At 38.7% G+C, this 21,126-nt stretch overlaps 1 protein-coding gene across 5 annotated transcripts in view; it reads right to left on the bottom strand.

Moving 5' to 3' along the window:
• Positions 1-21,126, bottom strand: part of SLC4A4 (solute carrier family 4 member 4) — a 352,077-nt gene that overhangs the window by 63,783 nt on the left and 267,168 nt on the right. For all 5 annotated transcript variants that reach the window (XM_079920094.1, XM_079920096.1, XM_079920092.1 and 2 more), the window contains 2 exons: positions 16,190-16,323; positions 9,419-9,690 (listed from right to left, as the gene is read on the bottom strand). In XM_079920094.1, coding sequence (XP_079776220.1) covers positions 9,419-9,690; positions 16,190-16,323 — 406 coding nt within the window. The remainder of the gene's footprint in view (positions 1-9,418; positions 9,691-16,189; positions 16,324-21,126) is intronic.

The raw sequence follows: 21,126 nt of genomic DNA, 5'->3' as shown, positions 1-21,126 counted from the left end.
AGACCATTTTTTACTGTAAAAATAAAATTAAAGTGACCTATATGCATATTTAGGAATCTAAACAGGCAGGCTTAGGCATTAAAAAAAATGTCTTCAATAACAACATAAAGGCACAATAAGTTTTTCTTTATTATAACTGTATTCACCTTTCACCTACATAAAACAACCAAAAATTTGGACGTCTTTTGTGCTCTAATCTGATAAGAAACAACGACAAATATTTAAGGAGATGATATTGTACTTTGTTTCAGGTTTAAAAACAAAAACCCAACACTTCTATGTTACTAAAAGGCACTCAATATATTTTGCCTAGTGGAAGAAATGGCTGTTAATAAGTGAGGAAGTTGATCACTGGCTTCACGCACAGTCAAATCTCATGAATTGAAGCTTTACTAATTAAGAATCAGCTGATTTCGGAACTTTGGAACTTTGGAATTCATATGAGAGTATATCTTTGCAAAATGTGTGAAAACAAAAAAGTGCTAAATAATAAATTATATATAATGTATTATTATAATGAGCATGAATATTTAATCTAATTTTTAAATTATTTTCATAGTTTGGTATCATTTGTAGATTTATGAAGATGTCACTTGCAGAAGAACCTAGCTTATTTATTAAACCAACCCTCCTCTTTGAAATATTTCATTGCTTCCTTTCTACTTATGAGTCTAAAATTAAAACATAGGATTTAAAAAGTATTCTATAATTACAAGATTTTTCTTTATCGGATAAGCTCTTTTCCTATTATTTGAAGCTTTATGTATTAGAAAATAAATTGTTATGCAGAGACTATCCCTCATTTATGGAAATATTATGAAACAACACTTACCAGGTTTTTGTCTTTGAGGCTCACAAAGTTCATTTAACATCCAAATTGCTAATTATTGTTTGGTCCCAGAGTGTCCCCCAACCCAGCCCCCAGACCTCTAGCCTGTCTTCTTAGTTTGCCATGTTTTAGGTCTCACTTCTATAAACTTCTAAGACGAAACAAACAGGTTTATTTGACTGTTTCAATTTAGAATATAAGATCCCTGAGGGAAGAAGAAAAGGGGCATGGCTTGTTCACTGCTTTTTCCCAGAATCTGCCCAGTCTGGCACTTAACTAACAGGAACTCAAAAATATTTGTTAATTATTCAACCTTAAAAAAGAAGGAGGGCTTCCCTGGTGGCACAGTGGTTGAGAGTCCGCCTGCCGATGCAGGGGACACGGGTTCGTGACCCGGTCCGGGAAGATCCCATATGCTGCGGAGCAGCTGGGCCCGTGAGCCATGGCCGCTGAGCCTGCGCGTCCGGAGCCTGTGCTCCGCAACAGGAGAGGCCACAACAGTGAGAGGCCAGCGTACCGCAAAAAAAAAAAAAGAAGATGTGGTACATATATACAATGGAATACTACTCAGCCATAAAAAAGAATGAAATAATGCCATTTGCTGCAGCAAGAATGGACCTAAAGATTATCATACTAAGTGAAGTAAGTCAGAAAGAGAAAAGACAAATACCATATGATATCACTTATATGTGGAATCTAAAATATGACACAAATTAACTTACTTATGAAACAGAAACAGACTCACAGACACAGAGAACAGACTTGTGGTTGAGAAGGGAGAGGGGGAGTGGGGGAGGGAAGGCTCAGGAGTTTGGGATTAGCAGATGCAAACTATTATATAGAGAATGGATAAGCAACAAGGTCCAACTGTACAGCACAGGGAACTATACTCAATATCCATAATGGAAAAGAATATGAAAAAGAATGTATATATACGTATAACAGAACCACTTTGCTGTACAGGAGAAATTAACACAACATTGTAAATCAATTGTCAATAAAATAAATACTAAAAAAAGAAAAAAATATGTCTGTGACTTTTCCACCTTAAGCTGGCTTTTAGTCTTTGTGTTTAATGAGAGATCTAGAGAAAGAACAAGCTGCAGGAGCTACGAGGAGAAAAAGAAGGTGATATACACACATCAATGATATAAACCTCCTACGTAGAGCATATCAACTGTACTGTTTAAGGCTGTTCTTCTTTATCCTCTAGTGACCTGGCACCAGGAACTACCCCATGAATCCTCCGCTTTACACGTTAGCAGAAATGGTACCATCAGGAATAGGCACCAAAGCTCACTTGAGGCTAACAGGTCAAGTAGAAGCAACAATCGGCCAATGAGGCAGATTTGCCTGCTCTGAAGCACCATCACCTCACAGTATAGAGAAAGGAGTCCCAGGAGAACTGCGCTGGAATGCTGGCTGCTCCACCTTCTGAAGCACAGTGGCCCCAACTCCCTTGCCACATAAACTTGAGAACATTACCTCACTCCTCTTGACCACAGGTTCCGCAATGGTGAGATTGGATTTGATAGCATCCACCTCATAAGGTTACCGTGCAGATTAAATAGGCAATACAGGCAAAACTGCTAGCACAGTGCCCAGTACCAGGTAAACTCTAAATAAATATAGCTAAGATTACTATTAGCTTCACCATCCAAAGATACATATATATTATTAAAATATTATATATATTAAAATATAGTTTATTAAAATCCAGTAGTAAACTGTCTGGCATTTGGATGGTGCTTAATAAATGTTAGTCAAATCTGAATTTATACCTTCAACATAGCTTCTTAGGGTGGAACTGATTAACCTGCTCTGAATAAGAAAAAATTTAAGAGTATTCTCCATGATAATAAACCTTTAATGTTTTATTCCATTCTATGTAAGCAACATCTTAAGGCAACTAAGTAACTGGAAAATAAATACAGAATAAAATTTAGAGTGTCTGGCCTGCATGGTCATGTCAGATGTATTTAAGGATTCTGGATAACTTGAGCACACGAGTGTCTCTTGATAAAGTCAAATATTTATGCTTTAAGTTTCCAGATCAATAAAAGGACAAAAATGGCTTTTGTAGGGATGACAAAGTGAAGGAGGAAAACTTTGGAAGAAGTAGCTCTTGGGAAAATACCTGCCACGATCTCAGCCTTAAGTCTTAAAACAAGCAAAATTAATAGGAAGTTTTTACTCACTATTTCTTGTTATTATCCTTTTTGTTTTCCTAAGTATGTTTACCAAAACTTCATGCTTGAGATTTCCACTGTCATTAGACAAGTTCAAGGTAAGATGTTCTTTAATCCGTGAACACTCTATTCACATGCTCACCTATGATGCTGCACTGGAGCTGAGCTACTATCTGGTAATAAGCTGGATATATTTAGTCACTACTTTCACAAAAACTTCTCTTCTATACCCACCCATCATTACACTTAGGATGTGCATAGACATTATTCTCAGGGACATTTTCCAAATCTGGGTTTTATTCAAACCCAAAGCTAGAGAATTACCCAGGTCTGGTAATTATCCAGATACACTGCTTCTCCTTTTCTGATTCCTGCAAGCTTTATACAGAAACTGCTAAAACATAGGTTAGGTCAATAAAAGGAAACTAAAATGATGGGTCTTTCAAATATCCATGGTTATCTCAAAAGACCATGTTACCATGAATGACAAAATGTCAGCTGCGCTGGTAAAGTATCTTGGCAAATGCAAGCCTAAGCAGTGCTACAGCAGAAGGCCTTGCACCTCCTGTTCAACCCTCGGTCTATGACTTAAACCCACTGTATAAGCAAAAGAGGGAATGACAAAATAAAAATAAAACTGCATAGAATATGATGCAGGTCATGGAAGATGAATTAGGGTTATCTTTTATGTCCTAATTTTCTTTTAATGGGCTAATTATGAAGCACATATTGACTATAATATGGGACCACAGGAGACACGATCCAGCAGTTCTTTTTAATGGTTATGACATACTGGTGCATAGAATTTATTAAGATAATAGAAAAATTATATACAAAAAAAGGTAACGAAATTCCACTCTAGTGATGATAGTTTTAAAGCATTTGGAAGCCTCCTCATGCTGTAAAATATAACCAAGGTGTGGAAATGGAAGCCATGCTTACTTCCAATCACTTGACTTGGTCTGACAGTTTCATGCCAGGAAAAAGGCCATGTTTTACTTAGAGATACTACAGACAGTGATGCACTCGGTGCCTGAGAAAGGCTTTATTCTTCTTAATCATTCATCCATTACTAAGCATGTTCTCCCTGGAACAGTCAACACTGAATCGATAAGATATACCCCTGCTGTTAAGAGTATAGTGTCTATCCCCTTGAGGCAATTTTCCTTGCTTTTCTAATGTGTTTATCATATTTAGCAAGCCTTTTTCCCCTCCAGATACAAAACCAACACCTGGTCAGAAAATTTATTTTGACCCTTTCCAAAATATTAACAATGCCCTTGAGTGTATAGTCATTGCAACCCTGACATATTAGGCAAATGAACAAAGGTACTAGGGTAGAAATTTACTTATAAAGTCTAGGTCAAATGAATTTCTGACCTTATTCATTCAAAAAGTAATTAACACTAATTAAAAAGCAACTCACTTTATAAAAAGCAGTGTGTACGTGTATGTACATGCATGTGTAAGTGTGTGGTGTGTGTTCTGCTTCATTGCAAGTAGCACAATTCTTAAAAAGCAATGAACTGCACCCTCAAATTTTTGTTGATAGCAGAAGGGGAAGAAGAAAAGGCAGGAGAAGGAAGAGAAGGAGAGGGGGAAAGAGAAGGAGGAAAGTCTACGTCCTGTTCCCTATTTACAGAATTCTAGCATTAATGTTTTTTTTTTCTGCGGTACGCGGGTATCTCACTGCTGCGGCCTCTCCCATTGCAGAGCACAGGCTCCGGACGTGCAGGCTCAGCGGCCATGGCTCACGGGCCCAGCCGCTCCGCGGCATGTGGGATCTTCCCGGACCGGGGCACGAACCCATGTCCCCTGCATCAGCAGGTGGACTCTCAACCACTGCGCCACCAGGGAAGCCCGCATTAATGTTTTTGAATGAATTATGTAGATAGACTCTTCTTAGAAGAACTAGGTATCTCACCTCTGGGACTTTAAAGCCTTTTTCTACATGACTGTGTACAACACTTTTGTAGTCTTGAGATTCAGGGGTATAGTATTAAATGATCTAACTATGATACACTGAACTCCTTAACATTTTCCCTTTAAATACCACTTCAATGTTTCATATTTATCTACAACAGTACCTTAGTTTTTGTTTGTTTGTTGGTAAGCTTACAGTGAAGCCTAGTCAATATCTTTTCCTAGGAAAATTTAAGATTTAAATTGAATTTTAAAATGGAAATTTAAATTTAACTTCCGTTTCTAGGGAAGTTAAACGTGTGAACCCCTTTAAAAGAATACAACTAAAAGATTTAACTGCTGGGGCATCTTTTGTGGGACAGTGAGAAATGAGAGAAGCAATAAATTTTTACTATTAGGTGCCAAACAATTTTACATATCCTATTTCATTTAATCCTTAGAGTAACCTCTAAGAGTAGGTACAGTTACTAACCCAGCTCACAGATTATAAAACAATGACATTACGAACTCAGCCTGGCCCAAGGTCACACTGCTAACTAGAGCTAAAATTCAAACTCAGTTTCCTTTACTCCAAAGAAATTTATGGTTTATATTTTATCACACTAACAGTTTTCTACATTGGGATGTTGGTGATGAATGAAATATTGTGAATTGTCCTTCAACTGGATATTGTTCAGTTTTCATTCTGGGCTTTTGAACTGAATCATCTTCTTTCCTATATACCCTCTGCTATGTAACCATCAAGGCATAGTGGGAAATAGAACATCTATTACCTCTATTAACACATTAATTAATAACTATCCTATTTCTAGGAAAAGAGAATGCTAGCACAAAAACCAGGTGCTAATAAGAACCTGACTGATATGTCAAATTTCATGGCTAACTTTCCTAGCAATTGCAACTGAGCTTCCTTAGTTCTTCAATAAATGAGAACCTGGGTATATGATTCTGATTCTGATCTGATCTTACTTACTGAGCAGCAGATGGGGGCAGGAGGAAGGGACGAAAAGGTGCATTAAGAAAAGGAAACTCAGGAGATGATGAAGTTTTATGAAAGCAAGTAAGAACAAGAAAGATCAGGAAGGGGGGAAGAAGAGTTGTCTTCACAAAGCACCAAAAAAGCCACAATATTATTGTGGCCATGGATATAGTTTTCTTAGAGATTAAGTGAGCCCTATTTCCTTTCCTGTAAAATCATTCCTCAGTTTGCAGGATCACGACTCCATCTGCGCAGTTGCTGGTTCATCCTTACATACTGTCCCAGTGTTGAAAAACAAGTCATCCGCCAGTTTAAATATTATTGGCTCATTGATTGAATTCTTTTACTAGGAGTACATGTTGCGATGAAAGACCAGTCTTTTATTGTTTTTAGAACACTTACTCTAGCTGTATATACAACTGTATTATTCTCTCACTATTGGTTTTCAGTTTGTTGTCATGAAGAACTAAATTTATGGTGGGTCTATGCAGTCTTCTATCAAAAAGTATTAAGGTTATGGGAGAAATACATGATCATTCATCTTAAAAAGGGTTTTGTAAAACATGAGATTGTCCTGAAAATGCAAATAACCATTTGCCTTTTTCCATACCAGAAACAGATCTCATCTCCATGGATTAAATAATCGCTCACATTCACGTACATATCTTCCATGAGTGCCACTCGTCTGAACGACTCTAAAACTAAGGGGTGCAACCAACCGTCTCGCTGCAGAATGAGCCAGTTGCCCAACAACATTTGCTTAGAATGGAGGATGATGAAGACTGGTTTGCTTGTCCTGTCATTCATACTTATGAACCCTAAATTTTAATAAATAACAACAGCAATAATAATGGTTGTTATATGGTTAACATTTAATTACTTACTAGAAACTGTCCTAAATGCTTTGTCTGTAAGACCTCATTTTTTTCTTCAAAACAATTCTTTAAGGAAGATACTATTATTAACCCCATTTTATAGGTAAGGAAGATGAGGCAAAGTTTCCTTGGGTAAAGGAACTTGCCCAAAGTCACGCACTGGGCATTAGCCAAGAAGGACCTGAATACAAGATTTTCTGACTTCAAAGCCCTGCTACGCTGCTTTATTGGTAACCCCTAGAGTTAGTGGAATGGTCAGAATCCTTCCAAGACAGCTCCTAGCTATTTAGGACAGACTTTTTATACAACCTAGGGAAAACAGGTCAAAGGAAAAGTTATCTATCACCCCCTCAGCCAGCACTTGCTATGCATGGGTAAAATCGGTTCAAGCCTCAATATCACTTTCTCAAGAAAACAGAAATCCTTCTTGGAAGGAAAATCACATGTAAAATTTTTGTTGTACTTTTCACAATGAAAACGCATTCAGATATGTCTTCCCTGGTTTCAAATTACCTTCTCTGCCAGCATCCAATTAAAACAATGAATGCAAGTTGCCAATAGCCTCAGGTAGGTGTGGGGCTGACACTAGGGAGATCTTTGTGACAGGTGTGCTGACAAAGTCCTCATTTGGTTCATGAACACTTTAAACCTCCAAACAGCTGGTAGTGTATTTTTTCCTCTAGAAAGTCTTAACGTATGATTACTCAGAATGCCTAAGAAGTCAGCACACAGACTTTTCCACAAATAAATAGATAGATAGATAGAAACAAATAAATAAAAAGGAAAGTTCAAAATCCCACAATTAAACATGTCTGTGATCCGATATTTTGAATGTGTGTAGTTTGGACTTCCCCCGCAACGTCCAGGATGCACGGTTAGAGGGAGTTTTACCCCCTTCTCTCCCAGGAAGAGTTCTAGGAGTTGTGTAACGGCAACACATTTTCTGCGTCTCTCTGGGAAGGATATTTAATTGGTTCTAATCATATCTGTCATGTATTAAGTGCTTACTCTTTTCCAAACACTTCTTAAATTTTGAAATATTTCTAATCGGTACACATCTTAACAATAATAGGTCTTTATATCTACGGCAACCATGTTGCCTGAATCTTCAAATTTCCACTTTTTACCTGTCTCTGCTTGCTTTTAATAGGCATGGGATTTATTTTAATGTGAGCTGATTTTCCTTAAGCAAGACAAAAAGAATCCGTAAGTGCAAAACCCAACAATGCCCTATCTTTTCACCAGTGTCACTGACTGACCCATTTTTAGGGAGATACTGTTCTCTTTCCTCTCACCTCTCAAGATGCATATGGGTCTTATAAGACTTCTCCACCAAAGTGGCAGAGAAGGTGGCAGATATACCAGCAAAATAGCCAGGAGTCATCTGACACAGCCTGCACAAGCATTAAAATTCTTCATAGTTCTTGTTGAGCTTTTGAATTAAGCATCTTGCATTCTAGTCTATAACAAAACCATGTTTGTTTTACTGTAAACAGTAAGTGGTTTTTCCTTAGAATGTATAGATAAATGGCTGTTACATGAATGTGCCCTATGTTTAAGCCCAGGTTTACACAGCCCTCAATACGCTGCTGTGCTTCTGGTGCTACAAGACCTTAGTCAAAAAGTATATCAATTTTTATTTTAAGGGACGATGACCTGTAGCTAATGTTACAACTAGGGATCACGAGCACTATTAGCATTTAATTGTCTGACACAAATGTCTACCCCTCATTCTACCAAAGCAGCTGTAAAGCAACTTTCCCCAAAGTAAATCATTTTTTCCCCAAATGCCTTCCATATTATAAAGTGATAATGAATTACTCCAAGAAAAAATTCCAAAGACCAAATTGAGCACTGTTCTGTGACAAGGTTCTGAGGCTGACTCAGGTTTAGCAAGATGGATGTTAAAGTGCTAAGATGTATAGAATCATACTCCTTACCAACAAGTTAATTTTATGTCTTTCCTAACCCTAGAATATAAATCTTCTCCAAGAACATAATATTCCTTCTTTTCTTTCTTTCTTTTGTTTCTTCCTTTCCTTTCCTTTCTTATTTACGTCGTCTAGCCCAGATGAACCATAAAGCTCTACTTTAACACTAGGTGGCTCTAGTCTGAATTTCTTTCTTAATTTCATGCTTCAAATTATATAAAGTGAATTAGTATCTTGCTTCTTCTATAAGTTTAAGATAATCTATTTAGAATTTACTTAAGGAAGAGATCGCTACAGCAATAAAGAAGCAGCAAAATAAGGAACAGAAGTTCAGAGGACTAGGTTGGTATGGTCCTTAATATGTGATATAGATAGCTGGTTTCCTCACCTATCAGAGAAGATCAAGAATAACGTACACAAAATTTCCTTGCAAATACTGTAGCTTGAGTTAGTTTCAAAGCACTGAGCTAATTATGTTCACATTCCAGAGCTCCTGATTTCACTTCCCGGTTGAATCACATGGCTAAGATACCTCAGGCGATGAGACTATAAATTCAGCAGGATGATTTCTCAGAGAAAATAAAACCCTTTCCTGAGGATCGGGATACCGTGTTGAAAGTTTGCATGCATGGAGCCTACGGCTTCCTCCAAACACAGGGTAAGCAGAAATACCATAAGCATGCTGTCCTCACCTGGGTTGGGAGGCATACAAACACAGGAAAATTGAGTATTGTAGCCCACTTTGAAGTTGGAGTTGATGGGGTAGTAATCAGCTAGCTTGATCATCTTCTTGAAAGCATCATAGATAAAGATGAAACTAATCAGAGAAGAGAAGCCCTCTTCAGTGAAGCGAGTGAAGTACTGAACCAAGAAGCTGGCATCAGTGGCCACCAAAATGAGACACATGAAGGCTGACCACAGGCCAATCCAAAGGCGAAACTCCAAGTAGTCAAAATTATGGTCCCTGGAAAGAAGGCAGAAAGGCATTTAGACTCCTCCTCCAAGGAACACAAAGAATAACACAAAACTACCAAATGACTATAGAATGATTGTTAAAAATACAAGATCTCTTTTAGCCACTATATATAAAGCTCATTCTTGATTTTATCCAGAAAGTATTACCTTAAGGATTTGGTCTAGTGACAATAGGCTACCACTAAGAAATAATTCCAGAAGTTTGAGAAAAGTACATCAAAAGTAGTCATAACATTTGAATGTAAATAACTCATTAATTTTCTTCTTGTAGTCATCCTTTTATCATTATACAGTATCCTTTTTTACCTTTCTTTATGGCCTTTGTTTTAAAGTCTATTTTGTCTGATATGAGTATAGTGACCTCTGCTTTCTTGTCATTTCTGTTTGCATGAAATATCTTTTTCCATCCCCTCATTTAATTTTCTCATTCAAAAAAGACAATCCCTGCCTTTAAAGAATTTACAGAATAAACAATTTGAAAGCATAACACTGGTACCCAGCATGTGCTCAATAAATATTTGTGGGCTTTCTGCTTAAGGAAGATGCTAAGATAAATATGTTCTCTGTCCCCAAGTCATCGAAGTCTACTGAGGAAGACAAACTGATAAACATAATCACACTATAAAGTACTAAGTGACACCTAAAGTTCCCACAGAGTGTCACAGAAGAAGGAGTAACTAATTCGGGCTGGCGTGGGTTGGGGGACAGATAAAGTTGCAGGAAAAACTCAAGGTATTTAAGGATAAGCGGGAACTTTCTGGATAGACCAGGGAGGGCCAAGCCGGGAAGAGGAAAGAGTACTCAGAAAGGCAAATGGCATGAAACTGTGTGCAATGCTCCCTGTGGACCAAGTGCCACCAACACAGGGAGATGGGATCAGATATGTAGACTGTAGTTAGATCAAGAAAGGCTGCATTGCCATGTTACCACTAGACACTACCGCTCCTCTTGAAGCTCGCTCACAGGCATGATAACCTTCTGCTGAAGCTGTGTGTGAAGCACAGTTTTAGAATAGGTTGCCTCCATCTAAGTGGGCCATTTTTTTTCAATGCCCTTTCCATTTCTTACAAGTAAATTAGTTTAAGATTCACATTTAGGAAAAGATGGGTCAAGTGTTGACATTTTACCATTTCCTATTGATTCTTTCAAAATTATGTGGAGAGTGTTTTAAAATAGTTTTTTTTTCTCATCATTTGCAATGCAAAAGCAGTTACTGGTAATCTCATTTCTTGTGTGAGAAAAAAATAAATCAAGGATCATGCATACTTGAAGCTCGATGGCCTTGCTTTTAGACGATGAGTTTCTGATAACTGACAGCCACATATTTTAATACTTTCCCAAAGACATCGTATCAACACTTTCATCATCAACATCCCAGCCTGGGCCACCAAGAAGTCTTTGATTGATTCTTATTAAGAACCTCCTTACTAATATCCATGCTTGTCCTGCTCAAAGCCATTTTCCACATCACAGCCAAAATGACCTTTTCAAATGTAAATCAAATGTCCCAGTTTAAAATCTTTTGGTGGCTTCTCCCTGCTCTTAGAATAAAATTCAAATTCTCTACCTAGCACAGTGCCCGGAGCATAGAAGGGTTCCAATAAAGAGTTGGTAGATGAATTAAGCCATGCCTGCAGGTTACGACTTGACAGGGACAGTTACAGTACTGTCATTGGCTGATGAGCTATCACAGGTAACCAGACGATGACCAACTAAAAATTTTACTAAGTATTAGAATTAAATTTGCTTAGAGTTCATGTGTCAACTTGACTAGGCCATAAGGTGCCCAGATATTGGGTCATACATTATTCTGGATGTTTAAGGGTGGTTTTGATAAGATTAACATTTAAATTGGTAGACTTGAGTAAAGCAGATTGTTTTCCATAATGAGGGTGGGCCTCATCCAGTCAGTTCTTCAACTGAACAGAACAAAAAGACCAGCTTCCTTCAAGCAAGAGAGGACTCTCCAGCAGGCAGACTGCTTTTGGACTTGATTTGTAGCAAAGGCTCTTCAAGCAGACAGCCTTGGAACTTGAACTGGAACATCAGTTCTCCTGGGTCTCCAGGCTCTGGGTCACCCTGCAGGTTTTGGACTTGCCAGCCCTCTATAACTGTGTGACCCAATTCTTTATAATAAATCTCTTATATATGTATACACACATCCTATTGGTTCTGTTTCTCTGGAGAATCCTGACTAATCGCCAACTGGTCAAGTATGCCTCATTTTATAGATGAAGACACCAAGGCCAATGGAAACTAAGTCATTTATCCAATGCCAAGGCTTTTTTTTTTTTTTTTTTTTTCCCGGTACGCGGCCCTCTCACTGTTGTGGCCTCTCCCGCTGCGGAGCACAGGCTCCGGACGCGCAGGCTCAGCGGCCATGGCTCACAGGCCCAGCCGCTCCGCGGCATGTGGGATCTTCCCGGACCGGGGCACAAACCCGTGTCCCCTGCATGGGCAGGTGGACCCTCAACCACTGCGCCACCAGGGAAGCCCAATGCCAAGGCTTTAATGGCAGAGCTGGACCAGAAACCAAATCTCTGTACTCTTGGACTGCTCCTTTTAAAAATTCCAGCACGGTTCCTCCTGTCCAATTTATATTTAGCTCATGGTAGGGTGGGCCTTAAAGTCACTGTCCTCTGTTTCCTTCTCACCAAATCACACAAACTGGAATACATTACCAAGGCAGGAGATTAGTAACACTTGGGTAGAAAGTTATCTTCTATAGATTTCCTGAAATCTTTCTGAAGACATCTTTGGCATTCCCTCACAGTTCCCTTTACGTCTGGAACCCCAGTATTTAATCTTATGCATGTCTTTCTGAGATAAGTAGACTCAAGAAAAAGCTAAATTCTAGGAATTTGAGATAATTTACATTATCATACAGTGAGTCAGAGCTCAGAAACAGTTTTATTACTTCTGAGCCAACAGACTTTTTCCTTAAAATAAAGTTTTAAACAATTATCTAGTTTTGCTTCCCTAACAAGATGAAAGTTAGAGCCATCTTAATTTGTTCTAAGAATGCTAATGGCTGGTTACAAAATTGATGTTTACAAACAGGATGAGAAATAAATCTAATCACCAGCTAATGGTCAGGAACACTATCAGTCTGAATACAAAGGGGCAACAAATGCATGTATAAACTTAAATCTTAGGACCTGAACAATATGCCAAAATAGCTCCTCTAAAATACTTCAATACTCCCAGACTGGCTCTGTAAGAATAACCCAAATAAAATCACTAATACCAATCACTCCATTAGGTAGGAAAGTGATATGTTTACAACAGCAAGAAGAAAGAGGAATAAAAGATGAGGAACTTCTTTAAACAAGCCAATCAACAGTAATGACTACAATAAAAGGCAATGTTACATCCAATAAGACTATCAGTCCCCTTGGTGCCAAGTTTAAATAGCAGTTAAGTTATAAAAAGTTACAAGCTCTAAAAAGGAAATGGTAGTAGAGACCAAAGAAGCTATAGTGAGTGAGAAGGAGAAAATGGGCGCATAGCCTTTTGGTAACACTCAGTGTTTCTAGAGATTGTAAGTGATAGTTTTGAGCAGCATAAACCCAAGAGTACAGACAAACTGAAGAACTCACGTTTGAAGCATGCTTCAGAAATCAGCCACTGACAAATAAATATAAACTCCCTAAACTAAATGATTAAATCCAGGAACTGAATAGAAGAAAATCATAATTTGAAGGCCAAAAGTCAACTGTTCATAGAATATAAGAAAGAAATTATTAAATGACCAAATGACAATTATACAGGCTAAATAAACTCCAACTTTAATTATGAAGTTTCTAAGTGGCTTAGAACACTGTTAAAACCTCCTTCATTCAGATCCTTCCTGAAGAAAAGGAAAAGGAATCTAATTCTCTATTATTGGGATAAACGTGTAAAAATAGTGCAAAAGAGACTGCAGAACTGGGGAAACAAAACTACGTGTTCTCTGCAAAGTTGTGAGCTATTCCTTCATTCTGTTACTAATTTTAAAAGGTGACAGCCTGTCATTCATATGCTTTATGATTCCCCAGTTTATAGGGCAAATATTAAAACCTGTATTCCAAGTCAGAGATAAATCTGTGGATTATGTAGAGTTACTGTTTGAGTCCACTGAACTCATAAAACAAGGATTTACCTATTTCTCCCCCCAAAAAAAAAAAAGGTAAAATATGATGGGGGAAATCAGGGCAAAACATAGTAAAACAGTTTCTTTACTGAACGACTTCTCAGATCCCTCACTACGCTAAAGTGCAAAGTGAATGACCAAGAGGGGGATATAATATAATGTACAGCACTTCCCAGACTTCCCGGGATCACAGAAGTTGTTTTTTCATGGGGTATCTAATGAAACTAGTAAGTGATGAAACACACTTTGGGAAACAGTGATCTACACAAATACTCTGTGTCTGTATAAAATGTTAGCATTGCTGTTATGATATGCAAGCAAATGATATAGTATTGTGAATTGAAGAATAAGGTTTGCCACATAAGTGTCACATGTTGCCCAGTGATGGATTTAAAACACAGTTTCTCAAATGTTTCTTGTTGCTTTACAACCATTTGAAAATAAATCACTTGAAACTATGTTTAAGCTTCCAAATATGATGAAACAGAAGGGAAAGTGAGAAAGGAACTTTCTTAGTGAAAGGAAATAATCTCTATCCTACAATCATCTAAAGCAAACCATGATGCAAACATTTTCTGTAGATTAAGGCTCTGATCACATTGCATCCAATAAATCTTTCTGCAAAGGTTGCACATGTTTGTTCCTGTTTATAGTACATGCCTGTTTAATCTTTCCACAAAGGCTTTCTTGTCTCCCAAAATATTTTCTTAAACATATATAAACTGTTTGACTCTTTCTATAAACTGACATGAGCAGAATTCTTTCCAATGGTCCTCTGAGAATTATGATGGAGTGATTTGTAGTAATGATCTACAGAAAACATAACACTATTTAAAATTTGGGACTTTAAATTCTTGGAAGACCCTTGCTTTTCTTTTCAACCCAGTTCTCAAAACACTCATTTCAAATTCTCATCCCCTCCTCTCTCTCGTGATCTTTTTTGATGGCACACACAGTTTCAAAGGCCATTATATGAATCTTTATGTCCATGAGGCATTAAGTAGGTAAGGACATTTCTAATATTAAAATCCTAGAAATGTATAACAATACAAGTATATTTAAATTCCAACAAGGAATGTTAGCAAGTCGTATGAAATTCTGCCATCTGTCTGGGTATTGAAATCTGCCAGTAAAGGCAATTCTCTCTCAGACATATTAAGTTCATTAGAAAGAGACCAGAATTCCCAATCTGATTTTGAAACTATTTGTGTGCTATTGTGGTCACTTGGATAATTTGCTTAACTCAATTTTCCCCTTCTTAAAATGATCCATCAACTTCTAAAAGAAAATACTGGTATCACAACTGTCATGCCCAGTAGTAACGTCTAGTGATTCCATAAAAGGCATAGGCTCTGGAGTCAGAAAGCAGGAATTCAAATCCCAGCCCTGCCAACGACTGGTGATGCAACCTTCAGCAGTTTGCTTATCCACTCCATGCCTGCTGTCTCATCTATAAAACAGGAGACAGTCCCTACCTCATAGGACTGCTACAAGAAATAAATGAGGGAGTGCCTGTAATGTGCTTAGGACAATACTTGGTACATGGTCAGCACTCAATAAGTGTTAGTTGTTACTCATTTGAGTCTAGAAATGTATCTTTAGTTAAGAACGCTGGAATGGGGGTTAGGAGCAGTGGACCACAGGAACACCCAGTCTCTTTCACAGACGAGCCACGTGACCTTGAACAAGCCACTTCATTTCTCTAGTGTGTCAGTCGGGATCATGGCAGGAAACAGAAGGCAATCTCCAATGGGATTCTGAGGAAAACTTAACACACGGACTATTTACGGAGGTATGAATAACAAAAAAATGGCAAGTACGCAGGGACTAGCAATATCAGGAAGCCATTTCTGACCCCTGGCTTGAAAAGGCCAAGGAAGTAAGAGTCACCAGAGCCTGGTGAGGGCCAGAGGCAGGGGAGAGGAGCCACCTGACAGGGGCTACACTCAGAGGACAAAGGCACACTGCCAGACTGCCTGGTGAAGCAGAGGCAGTGAGGTGGGAAGCAGACACGCCCTGACCTCTCTGCCTGCCTGTGTTCCTGGGGCTCTGCAGGAAGCCAGAGGGCAAAGGAGCCTGAGTGCTGCAGTCCACAGCGGCCAGCTTCCAGAGGCACAAAGCAGGACAACAAGGCAGAGAATCATGGGGGAGGGCAAGAGGTAACAGAACATCGCAGCCTCAGCTGAAGTAAACGTAAACACGTGCTGAAGGACTTAATCTCTAAGGGCTTTTCAACCTCCAAATCTTACAATTCTCGTATTCTGTTATGCCTAATTACTACTCTGTGCTCTATCTAGACTACGAATGGTCCACAATTAAACAATTCTAATTTATAGTTAGATATGTATATACATACTTGCTGAAATTAAATAGAAGCCTCTCAAAAACTAGAACAGGTCCTGTGCTGCTCAAAATAGTGAGTGGTTGACCAGCGAAGAGGCAAAAGACGGCTCCAGAGACAGCGGTGCCCAGGAAACTCTCCAACACGCCCTAATAGAAAGAAAATATAGGTGTTAAAAGAAACTTGTCTTGTTTTCTTTTCATGTGTGATGTCACTAGGGGAATGAAGCCACGTGAATATGCTATTATGATGGCTATCGTAAACATATCAAACATAAAGAATAAAGATTCTTACCAATATGAATATTACCTTTTATTTCACCATACATGCGATTTAGTCATTCCTGCCTACTCCAAGGGCTGAACTGCTCCAAAGAACTATAATGACTGTAATGACTAGTGGTTGATTGCAGAAGGCAAAGGGTGACTCTGATCTACTTTTAAAAATATTAATTGAAGCTTCTGTACATAAAATTGTATTATAAAATCCCACCATGTGCGAAGAAGTGATTTAGTACTTTTGGCGGCATTTTTCTCTCTGTGGTTACTTTCAGTGTTTGTTTTAACCAGATTTCACCTTGCACATAGCAGGTACTTATAAGTAGCTACTTTTTTTTTGCAGTATGTGGGCCTCTCACTGTTGTGGCCTCCCCCCGCCGTCGAGCACAGGCTCCGGACGCGCAGGCCCAACGGCCATGGCCCACGGGCCCAGCCTCTCCGCGGCACGTGGGATCCTCCCGGACCGGGGCACGAACCCGTGTCCCCTGCACCGGCAGGCGGACTCTCAACCACTGTGCCACCAGGGAAGCCCAAGTAGCTACATTTTATGCATAAAAGCTATTTTCTACAGAGAAAAGCTTTTTAAGTGAAGAGGGAGCAAAGAGGAGACAAAAAAATGATTTGCCTTCTACCTTGCAATCTCTAAGACACCAATTCCAAACAAAATTTCTTAGTACATATTCAGTGTCCAATGTAAACTTATACAAGAGCTTTAAGAGCTACTTTAGAGGAAATAAATGCACAGGGAATAACTAAACCTTTGTGGCCACATGTCCCTGAAGGTGTATCTCTGAAACAACCTATTATTTCCCTTTAGCATAACAAGAACAAAGAATTTATATGTGTGTGTGTGTATATATATATATATATATGTATGTATATATATGTATATATGTATATACACACATATATACATATATAAAATATCATATAATATACACAAAAGTATGATAAAGAAATTGGTTTTTTAAAATCAACTTACAGAACTAAACTAAGTGCTATCCCCACTCAAAGGCCATCCTAGGAGAACCTTATTATAATGATTACTTAAATTTTTGTTTTTTAGGCTAACAAGAACCCTTCATTCAAAGATCAAACATCAAGGGGAAGAAATATATTCTGTAACACACGCACATCCCCACCCCATGCCCCGCAAAAAAAGCATAAGCAATAGGATACATATTTTCCAAAAATTACTAACAAAGAAGTTAAATCTTTTCACCTTGAAGATATTGCATACAATAAAAGAATGCATCACTAAAGACTGAACAAATTAAAGAAAAATGTCAAAATATTGAAATATTTTTTACATGGCTTCAAAGCCAGCAATATTTTCTTTAGAATGACATTAGCAATAGTATATCCTCCTCTTTTAAGGGTAGGATTCAATTGGGAAAACAGGGAAAAATCCTTTAGCACAGCATTATGTAATAATGGGGTTGGGGTGGGGATGGCGCAAAAAAGCAAGAATTGACAAGTAATAAGACTGGCTCCTCACACAGTGAGCAGACACTTTGTAAACAACTCAGTACAACTACTTCCGTCCTCAATGTCTAGGTCTGAAGTCTGGCAGATGAGTCTCGTAAGTGGACCCCATTTATATACTTGTGAACTCCACTGCATGTTTGAATGGTGCCATCTCGTTATTTTATAGCCATTCCACAGAAAATCACTGTGTCCAGCTCATTCTTCCTCAGGGGGGCAGCAAGCAGAATAACAAGCAAGGCTAACAGAAACAGGCTGCCTTTATGTAGACAGAGAGAAAGAGGCTCCCCTGTGCCCCCAAAATAGTATTAGTCTTGATCTCTTATCCGTGAAGATACTGAGTTTCAGGGGGTTAAATGATATGAACAAATCCACACTCACTGTGGCACAAGTCTTTGGAGTATGGTTACCTGCCCAACTACTACCACACCCTTGGGCAAAGAGAAAAGGTATACCTTCGGCTGGGATTTTCTTAGACTTGCAGTTTTTTACCTCCTGTGCATTGACATTGGGCTTTTTATGTCTTTATCATTTATCTTTCTTTTTCATGACTTATTTTAGTGTGTATGACATGAAAGGGTAGGGACTGGAAGGCTCTGCGTGGCAGGACAAGCCACACTCTAGGGACACGTGATAGGCAAAGTTTCACTGCATCATTCTCTATCAAGCGTGGAGGAGTGACTATTTCTCATCACTACTGCAGGATCAAATTACAGCACAGCCTGAGTGTAAGAGAGAACACGAATGAAGAAAGGAGGAATGCAAGGTTAAGAATTCTCTACTTGGTCTGACGTGAGGGGCCGGGGCAGGGTCTCTGGTGTCATCCATGTTTCTCTCCCTCCCACCATGCTATACACTATCCCACCACATGCTCTGCAAGCACCCAGGAAACACTAAAGGAATCCAAGAAGATGCCCAAATCACACCCTACATCCTGCTTATCAAAGGCTAACAGCCATCACTGCTCATTCAGTAAAGATAACAACTCATTTCTTCCAGAAAACGGCTTTGATTTGTGGAAGTCATGTGACTGTTAAAAAAGTAGAGTACTTTTATTTTAGTACTTGCTCCTTTGGTAAGTGCTACAGTTTCCATTCTGTTACTGACAATTTTATTTTATTTTATTATTTATTTATTTATTTATTTAGTGGTACGCGGGCCTCTCACTGTTGTGGCCTCTCCCATTGCGGAGCACAGGCTCCGGACGCGCAGGCTCAGCGGCCATGGCTCACGGGCCCAGCCGCTCCGCGGCATGTGGGATCTTCCCGGACCGGGGCACGAACCCATGTCCCCTGCATCGGCAGGCGGACTCTCAACCACTGCACCACCAGGGAAGCCTGTTACTGACAATTTTAAAACAGAGACAGGTGATTTATTATACACATTGCACTGGAAACTTGCTTAAACCCAGAGATGTTTCCAGTGTTTTTGAGAAAAGAACTATTTTCACCACATTTTGACATGTTGCTCTTGACAGTACAGAAATTTAAAAAAATAATCTCATGAAATGAATAACTTTAACTGTAACTAGAATTTAAAGCAATTTATAAAGTGAACTATCAAAAACTCCTCTTCTGATTTATTATAGTCAGCGTTCACTAATATAAAAAAGGAAATAATGTGTGGATGTGTGTATTTTTAATAGCTATAGCTCATAAAGACACTTCTACACCTGATTTCCCACAGAGGAACAAACTCCCTAGCAATTCATGAGAATGTAGATGGCTGAGCTCTGAGGGGTGGCAGAATCAGGTGCCACAAAGCACTCCAGCTCCATTTTGATTTGGCTTTTATTTTATTCCATTTCCAATTAGGTGATGTCCAATGTGGAACAGAAGAAAGAGCTAACAACTGGCCCTCAGGAGACCCAGAGTCTAGACTCTGTTCTGTCACCAAAGAGCTGATGATCTTGGGAATGTCACTTAATCTCTGTCCATTTTGGTTTCTTCATGTAGGAGAAAAACATCAAGGCAGTTCAGTATAACAATGGACTGTGGAGTCAGACCACCTCAAGTTGATATCTAGACTCTATCGTTTACTCCACTGATGACTTAAGCAAGTTACTTAACCTCTCCATGCCTCATACCATCCGTGTGAATATTAGATTAGATAATGCGTGTCAAGCGCTTAGCACAGTCATTGATAGATATGTTTTTGATGAACAGTAATATATACATAATGTATCTCTTTAGATATGAGATGAGGAGGCTGAACTAGGTCTCTTCCAGGTGTTTCAGCACAAAGAGCAGGTCTTGGACTCAGGGATATCTGAGTTTAAATCTCAGCTCCACCAGTTATCAACCTCTCTAAATCCTAACCGTCTCCACAATAAAATCAATGGCTATTTCACAGGATAATTATTTGGACTGACTATGACCATACTATAGAAAGACCTAAGAATAAAGTAAAGATGCAATAAGATGCTGGTTCCCTTCTCTTCCTGTTTTCTCATCTCCTTCTTCCCAGTCTGCCTCTATTACTTCTCTGTCCTTCAAAGGAGGAAGGAGACGGAGAGTGACAGTCAAAAGGAGTGATATGAAAAGATGAAGATCAGTCCTCAGAGGAAAAGGGGGAGAAAAGCCTCTTTATAGATTCACAGTGTTTCGCAGAGCAAAACTCCAACTCAACAGAAGCCTTAGAGGGCGACGGCTACAGCCATTGATTTTGTTGCTTCTTTTCATTCCTTGTGTTACTAAACACATGGAATCAACTACAATGAAACAAAACAGTTTTACTTTACAGCAGTGAAGTCAAAATCCACATCTAAAACAATTTATGAACATTTTTCTGCTCACGTGAGGGTATGATGTTAAACCAAAGATGGTCCTTGTCTTACAGAAGAGCCAAGAAAATCAATCCAAGTCTCATAATAGAAAAATCAAGCATAAAAGAAATCTGACCATAGGAGCAAGGTTCTTTAGGAAAAAAAAAAATCCAACCATGATTGGTAACACCAGCATTTTGTCTTTGAGCTACTTGTGACAAGGTCTGCCAGGGCCATCATGCCTGTCATGGCTAACACAAAGCAAACACATTCAAAATGATAAAACATTAAAAATTTATGCTGTCTACTTTGACTTTATTGCAATTTAGTATCTTTAGTATCTTCATATAACACTAAAGAATGACCTTTGTTGTTTTGTGTCCTTCTTATTAAGAAACGTATTACTTGGATTAATAATTAATCCA

The sequence above is a fragment of the Stenella coeruleoalba genome, assembly GCF_951394435.1.
Source record: "Stenella coeruleoalba genome assembly, chromosome: 4".
Taxonomy (NCBI): Eukaryota; Metazoa; Chordata; class Mammalia; order Artiodactyla; family Delphinidae; genus Stenella; species Stenella coeruleoalba.
Note: the sequence above shows the minus strand (reverse complement) of the source record. Positions and strands in the feature narration are given on the sequence as shown.